At 38.3% G+C, this 8,413-nt stretch overlaps 1 protein-coding gene across 1 annotated transcript; it reads right to left on the bottom strand.

The window, feature by feature from the left end:
• Positions 1-389: 389 nt before the first annotated feature.
• Positions 390-7,686, bottom strand: LOC134617344 (myelin-oligodendrocyte glycoprotein-like). The gene is made up of 5 exons (XM_063462555.1): positions 7,553-7,686; positions 5,005-5,343; positions 3,799-3,924; positions 1,434-1,766; positions 390-795 (listed from the first exon to the last, which is right to left on the bottom strand). The coding sequence occupies exons 1-5, from the start codon at positions 7,587-7,589 to the stop codon at positions 731-733; spliced, it is 900 nt and encodes a 299-aa protein (XP_063318625.1). The 5' UTR covers positions 7,590-7,686; the 3' UTR covers positions 390-730.
• Between the last annotated feature and the right edge of the window lie 727 nt (positions 7,687-8,413).

The raw sequence follows: 8,413 nt of genomic DNA, 5'->3' as shown, positions 1-8,413 counted from the left end.
TAATAATTTATAACAGCTACTATTGACTAGTTACTAATTATTATACATTTTATTTTGCTGTAATTTAGTGATGATGTATCTGTCACAACATGTTTTTTTCCACTGCATTCAGGCACTGTTCTAAACTTTTCCCAGAGAAAAATAAATGACTATAACTGATGATACATTACAGCAAATAAAGTTTTAGTAATTTAGATACGATTCATGCATGTGCAGTATAAACTGTTTGGGGTCCAGCACTGAACCCTGTTGAACCCCACAGGTAACCTTCAGTAAATCCAAATCAAAGTTAAAATAGTTAAATACTACAGTATCAGTTAGTACAGACATCTGTCATCAAAGTAACTGTTTACCTTTGTAAATGTTAGATAGCTAACATTTTTGGAATTTTTCTATTTTATTCCCAAATAAATGAAATAAATCTTAAATGTATTTAAAAATGTACTAAAAAACACTTTACTGCTCTCACCTCTCTATGCATAACTTTAGTTTAAAGTGTGCACAGACAATCTGAATATTAGTTCAGGTTGTGCTGAGTGCATGTGTCAAGTGTTCAAACTGACTGAAACAGACATTTGAGAGCTCACAAACACAGTAGTTTTACATATTTGTCAATGTGACTTTTCATTTGGTAATGACACTAATTACTGTGAGTTTCATTTGGAAAAGCTTTGTCAGGAGATAAATCACATCGACTGAACAGTGAACAGATTCACCTTTGCCTTTTGATTCAGATGACATAATTGTTCTGTCTGGCACACGGGAAGAAGCTTCTGATGGTTTTCAGCCAGCCCTCTGTAAAGGAGAAACACAGCATCAGGTCAGATCGGAGTCCTGACCAAGACCAAGATCAAAATGACTGTGTACAGTTAGTATGAAGGACAGAGGATAATAGACACTCACATTCAGAGCTATTTTTCCTGTTTCCTGAAAACATCTCTGCTGAAAACAATTACTTTGTACTAAAAAATATAGTTATAACTTAGGACTGTAGTTTTATTCTCTATGATTTCATCTGTAATAAACTCTTCCCATTTCTTCACTATTACTGGAGATTAATGCTTCAGTGGGAAATCTGCACAATTGCAACTGCAAACCATTCTGAAATGCTATGAGGTAACCCATTTTGTAACCTGATGTGCTCTTCCCTACAAATGTAACTGCCTGTTGCATCAACACAGCTCACAACTGCTGTCACTTGCCACTTTTGTAGTTTACTACACAGGTTCTAAGATTCTTGATGTCTCTCACACTGCTGTTCATTTCCTGTATAACTCATCAGTTCTTCAAAGTTTTTTTTATGTGAAAACAGACCTTCATAGACAACTCAGTAATATGCTTCAATGTGACTGTATATGTTTCTTTGAAACAAAGCAAGTTAACACACTAAGACATCATCAGGTTCTTACAAGCTCACATCCTCTAATACTGACCTTTGACCCAGAGTGCCACTACTTTCTGTTTCAGGGCCTTTCCATGCGTGTCATACATGGTGCATATGTAAACACCTCCATCTTCAGAGCGAGGTCTTGACAAAGTTAGGCTGGCGTTTCCTGTCTTCCATGGATCTTTCTTCATCTCTGTGCGGCCTGTGTGAGACACGTCTGGATTTTTCCCATTCTTCTCATGCACGACCTTCATTTCGTCTTCTTGGATATGTTTCCACTCCACTTTGGTGGTCTCCGTATTCTTCAGTTTTTTGGATATGAAGGGTAGCAGGACAGACTCTGCCCCCTCTGTGACATCAACAACTTTGAGCTGGCAGACTGAGGGAACAGAGCAGAACATGAGCTGTGCCAAACAGAAACTGTAAATCACATTAAAAACAAACATTTGAAGTATAGTTGAGACGAAAATCAGTGTTCAAAATGTTTTTAAAAATCTGATTGAGGAATGTCTTGATGCATTCTCAATCATCTAGGAAAGTAAATCTCCAAAAGTTGATTCGGTTCATCTGGACGTAGCGTTTTGTGGGAGAAACGTTTCGTCACTCGTCCAAGTGACTTCTTCAGTCTAGGCTGACTGCAGGTTTCCCCAATCTTATAAACAGTACAGTTGCATAACGACCATTGATCAACAACCACTGACCAAAACCCACTGATCAAAGACCACTGATCAATGGCCATGAGTACTATTCACAGAGAGTTGGGGAATGGCTGCAAGTCATGAGAATTTGCATGATTATGATTAAGGAACTGACCTCACAGCCCATTGTTCCTTCAGTGGGCTGGTTTCAGTCATTATGCAAATGTACTGTTTATAAGATTTGGGGAAACCTGCAGTCGGCTGAGACTGAAGAAGTCACTTGGACGAGTGACGAAACGTTTCTCCCACAAAACGCTACGTCCAGATGAACAGAATCAACTTTTGGAGACTGATTGAGGAATAATTGTCATTAAGTCAAGTTATTTTGTGTTCCACTATTCAGACAAAAGATAATTGAGAGGTTTCACAGAGGTATAGAAAGAGGAAACTGCACAAGACATCAACACTGATTTAAAAACATTAGAAATGAGACGAAGCTACTTCTGGATATTCTCTGACTCACAAGTGGTTGCCTTTAATTTTTCATTTGGCAGGTTTGAGATGCCAGGAATATCCACACAGAGAACTCAGATAGCACAACAAGAATATACAAACTCCACTCAGGTGTTTCCACTTTACCCTAATTAGTCCTCATTGTATCTGTATGTATACATAGCTCCAGCATACCTTTGTCTTTTGTCAGAGTTTCTGTATTGTCCTCCTCAGGTTTCTTATCCTTGTTTTGTTCATTGTTTTTTTTTTTTACCCTCATGTTCTTTTGGACTTCTTTTGGCTTTTTGGATTTCAATGCTCTTTGAATTTGACTTTAATAAAGGTTACAATACATTTCTTTTTGTTCTTTTAACATGAGGTTTAAATCCTGCATTGGGGGTCTTCATTGAGAGAAATGTGATTTAATGACATTGAGAGGTCATTAGCTTTTTTCTGGTTGATTGGACACACATGTTTTGGGTCTTTACTGGGAGCCTGATGGAGGAGAAGTGTTTGAGGCAACCTGCGTTTGGCTCTTTCACTTCTCTGTTACCATCTCAGCAACACTGTTTAATAAAACTGGTAAGTTGAACAGATGCAGGCTCCATCTTTCAAAAAAACATCTATTAGGAATCACTTATTTCCATGAATGTACAGAGTTTAAGCCATAGTACATTTACTTTTGATAATTGATGTCCTTTTTATACAATTTTATGTGTATTGGGGTGTTTTCATGGTGTTTTATTGTTACTTTTCTGAAAGAAATGGTTTTAAATAAATCAAAATTAAAAAAATAATTACATGACAACTATAAAGGTAATAATATTTTACAATTCTGAAGCCAAGAAGAAGTGCAGAAAGCATCATTTCTGGTAGTCTTCCTATAAGTGTCACCACACACCGCTGCTGGACAGGCAGAAGGATTGCTGCTCAGGCTGATTCAGCTCTGCTGCCAGGAGGACAGATACAGATTCATACCACACATCTTTATAACACACCTGTCCAACAGAGACAGGTGTGTTATAGGTTTACTCTGTCAAGTTATCAATAATACTTTTCCAAAAGTATTTCTGGGGAAAATAGAAAAAAAATTATCTTATTTTTTATATCCAGTCAGAACATGTAGTAGTTGGGGCTTCTGTAGAAACTTAGCTCAGTGACATCAAATGTGAAACTGAAACTGCAAGCACCGCTCCTTTAGGAGCAGGCCAGGTATTCAGTATTTGTTACTATGGTGATCTATAAAGGGCCACCCACCCACTCACACACTACTACACCCACCTGCTGTTTTCTTCATCCTTTGATATACAAGACACATGAAAACACTAATGCCAATAGCCAGGACAAGCACCGGAACCAGGACGGCTGGGAGAACTTTGGGCCAGATTGGAGGAGGAGGCGGACGCTCTGTAATGAACACAAACACAACCTGAACATGATGCTGAATGTTTTGAAGAATTCATTTATAATTAATATAAATTAATTGTTAATAACAATGCTAATTGAAATGAGTTCTAGTATGACATCTGCTTCAAATGGATTTAAGATTTTTAAATCTTATTTTGATTGTTTTAATAATGATTTCTGCTGATGAAATCACAGTTATATGTTGGTTTATCGTTTTTAAACAGAAGTCTGACTTTGGCTAGGTTCACACTGCAGGCAAAAGCGCATCAAATCCGACTTTTCTGACCCTATGCGACCCATATCCGATCATGGTATGACAGTTTGAACAGCACAAATCTGATATTTTCAAATCCGATCTGGGTCACTTTCGTATGTGGTACTGAATCCGATACATATCTGATGTTTTAGAAAGCGACTGCTGTTTGAATGGTCATGTCGCATTAAATCTGCCTTTTACATCACTGACACAAGACAGACGCCAATTATCAGCGCCTGGCAAGACATCGTGAACGCTTCCTGGCCATCCAGTGTAGCTGTTAGTGAAACTGTTGGGAAGACAACGTTGGAGAAATGTGAACATTTTATTTGTACTGTATAATCTGCAGATTCTGACAGAAATCTGCAACTATCCTTTGAAGCACCGCTCCTCTCTAAAACAGCAATAAGGATAATTATTAGGCCATATGTAAATAACAAAATAACTTTATAACTTAAAGCAAAATTGGGAAACGTAAAGTCCGAAACAAGTCTTTATATTAAGGCCATCAGTCAAACAATACTGTTTGGTCTGGATCTAAACAGAGCGGGTTGTGTGTGACGTCTTCTTTTGCGCATTGAGGGCCGTGAATGGTTCACACTAGAGCGCGTTTGCTGTCACATTTTATTTGTAGTGTGAACAAGCAGACAAAAAAAATTAGATTTGATCAAAAAATCGGAATTGAGCATTAAGACCTGCAGTGTGAACGTAGCCTTTGATCTTCTCTGGTTATGTTGACCGTTCCTGAAAGCCTTTCATCTTTGTAATGTTGGATGGTCACTTTTCTCTCTGGTCACTCTCTAAGGAGAATCTACAGCACTGACCTTTGACCTTTAGTTGCACTTCAGTCTGGTTCTGTTTTTGTCCATGCTTGCGTACGCTGCAGGTGTAGAGTCCGCTGTCAGAAAATGTAGGTTTTCTCAGAGTGAGGCTGAGGTCGCCGGTCTTCAGGGCGTCCTTCTGAATAGATGTTCGGTTGATGTATTGTTTATTTTGCTCTATAAAATAATCACCTTCCTCTGTACGAACATGGATGATTGAAGGATTCAGGTCATCGCGTCCCCACACAACTACACCCTCTTCAGCTGGAACGGGAAGCTGGCAGAGCAGAAGGACAGACTCCTCCCCCTCATACACCTCAACTCCTGAGGCATACTGGGAAACTGAGGACGCAGAAAGAGGTTAAATCAGTCTGAGTTCCATACTAAACAAACAATGTGAGCCGGTGTAGAATTATCTGTAGCTCAATTGTGCAAACACATGAAAAGAAAGTCCAGCTGTCCTGTTTCTATTCTGAAATTTAAGAAACTACAAAAAGAAAACAGTAGTGGGTGAACTTCTGTACTGAGTTCCTGAGGCTAAAAAACAGACTGGAGATCAGTTTCTGAAAGAAGATCTGAGTTTTGTCATAGTTAGGGGTGGATCAGGTGACAATGAATCATTCCTTAGTTATGAGCTCAGGCTGCTGGAGGCTTCCCATAATGCATTTTTTCTCCTTTCCCATTTTTTTCATTCCCCGTGCATTTATACACCACTACAGGATATCATTACCCTTTGTCTTTTCTCTCCCTTTTTTGTTGTTGTTTTTCTTCCTTCACACAGTCATTAAGTGCTGGTCATAGGGGATCATCTGACTGTTGAGGTTTTGATTCTAATACTGTAGGTTCTTTACAATATTAAGCTCCTTGAGGTGACTGTTGTTCTAAACTAGTAGTGTATAAATAGGACATAATTTAAATGAATTATTTTAATGTTTAAAAAACAAGTGGAAAAGTAGATACAGCTGAACTGAACCAGAATTGCAAAACTAGATTACAAAACTAAGACAGAACCTATAGAAATAAGCTAGAAAATATCTACTAAAAACAAAACTGAAAAAACATAACAATATACAAACTATGAATCAAGCAGGAATTAGTCAACAGCAAACAGAACTCTTAGGTCCATAACTCAAAGATGGAGGACCATGACAATGTCACTTATTCAATATAACTATAGTTTAAATCCTCAGAGGTATACACACTGTGTGAAAACTCTGTCAGCACATGTAAAAACATGCAGGGGGAGCACAGGGTGTGTAAATCGAGTAAAATAAGGAAATTTCCTGCCTCAGAGCCTCAGGGTGACATGACAGTAAGTACTGTTAGTCAATATACAGCGATTCTCTGATGTTCATGCATTTTCTTTTGTGACCTTTAGATGAACAGAAATGTTAGTTATTGATTATAAATATAAATACAATTAATTTAATAAACATTAATAAACTAATGCTATGCTTTATACTAACATATAGAGAACACAGTCTGTTCAGGACCAAGTCTTCTGCCTAATATCATAATGTTCCACATGCATTGTAATTTAATGAAATATATTTTCAAGTAGCCTAATAAATGTGTCACTGCACATACATCATCAACATCTGTCAAGTAAGAGAAGCAAAGTACAATTCAGTAGGACAGGTTTCAACAGCATTGATGCTTATTGATGACCTGGGGTAGCCAGTTTCACAGCGGCAGGGGAAACCCAGTACAAAATGCATGCACGCAATCAAGCAGTGGATTGGCAGGATTTTAGTCATGCTAACAAAAAATAACCAAAAAGTCCATAATAAACACAAATGCAGTCAGCTCTACAACACCACATCTTACTTTCAGGTAGTGTATATTTCTTCTTCTCTCAGACCTGCACTATACAAAACTGAAATGTCTGTCAAAATGCAACAATTAATAGGACTCGGACGTGTCTTACATTAATGTGTACTCTTTCAGTACATAATAGGCTACCGACTTTAATAAATACCCAATATGACACTGCACAATACCAGTACATTGGCATGTGTATGTGCGTATTTACCCAAATGACACAGTTACTGTGTAATGCGGATGTGTCCGACGCAGATCATGTTTTGTTCTTCTGCACTCTGCGCAAGTAAACAACCCATATTTGAACGCAGAGCAGCCCTGCGCGAGTCCTGCTTCCACCTGAGCTATTAGTTATATCTGTGTTGATATCTCTGTGAAAAGCGGTGGAATTTAAATATTTACCCAACTGTAAGTGAGGGAGAAGGATGACAGAGACAGAGAGGTATTGAGGAAAGAATGAAAAACGTAAGAAAACACGCACACGGGAGGGAGCCGAAAGCAGCGATTAAGAACTGATACAGATGCTCACACAGACGACTTCATGTTCTTAACTTCATACTGGCATTTTAACAAGTTATATCTGAGTAATCTTAAGTTGTTACTGTGGTGAAATAACGTCAACTGGACGTGAAGAATCGCCACACCCGGTGCGTGTGTGCGCCAAGTGAGTATTTCAACTGTTGACTGATCAAACTGACAGAAACAGAAAGAGGAATAAAGGTGATGTTACCGAGCAGGAGGGAGACAAGCAGCACGGTTATCCTCATCCTCCTGGACGACTCCAGTTTAATCTGACAGACCGAAGAACCAGATTAAAGTGACCGAGAGGAAGAAAACAGATGAACAGACCTCCTTCACCTTGCACTAGTTTATCGCCCTTCCCACAATGAATCCACCTTTACTTTCGGATTGAACCGGAAGTCTGATGCTTTCACAATACATTTTTAAAATTACGTATTAAGTAATTTCACTAAACAATGTTCTGGGCTTTTATAAAGCCATTAAATTCACCGCATCATTATATTTGACTGATTCTTAATATTGTTATTCTAACTGTTTGATGTTTAGTAAAGACGCTGGATTCGTGATTCTTTGTAAGCATTTACTGTAACAGAGGAGACATTACATGCAAACAGCATGACTCAGGGCTGGGGAGACATTTTTACTGGTGCATGCGCAGTGCACTATTTGCTTCGAACAGGTATGGGAAACCCCCGTTTTACAATAACACTAGTGAGATGTTCTTTCTTTGGCTTAGGATTGTATAAATGACTAACGACATCTTCAGCATAATGCATTAACAATAGATTCTAGTTTATAGCATTATAGCTTGAAAATAATCATTCACTTCAAACCTGGAACTCTTTCACTGGTAAGAACATAATCAGCATTTCACTTTGTCATCATTAAGTTACATGTAGTTTCCATGAATAGCAATAGCATTTTTTAAACAGTCCATCTTCTACGCCTTAGTGTTCATACATGGAGTTTTGGCTTGCAAACTCTCCCAGATCATCTAATGTAAGAACTGCCAGCAAGCTGACAGGACTGTTCAGCCATCTGCAAGCCTTTTGTGTACACCATCTGGAAG

The sequence above is a fragment of the Pelmatolapia mariae genome, linkage group LG18, assembly GCF_036321145.2.
Source record: "Pelmatolapia mariae isolate MD_Pm_ZW linkage group LG18, Pm_UMD_F_2, whole genome shotgun sequence".
Lineage (NCBI taxonomy): Eukaryota > Metazoa > Chordata > Actinopteri > Cichliformes > Cichlidae > Pelmatolapia > Pelmatolapia mariae.
This window is presented reverse-complemented; position numbering and strand designations above follow the sequence as displayed.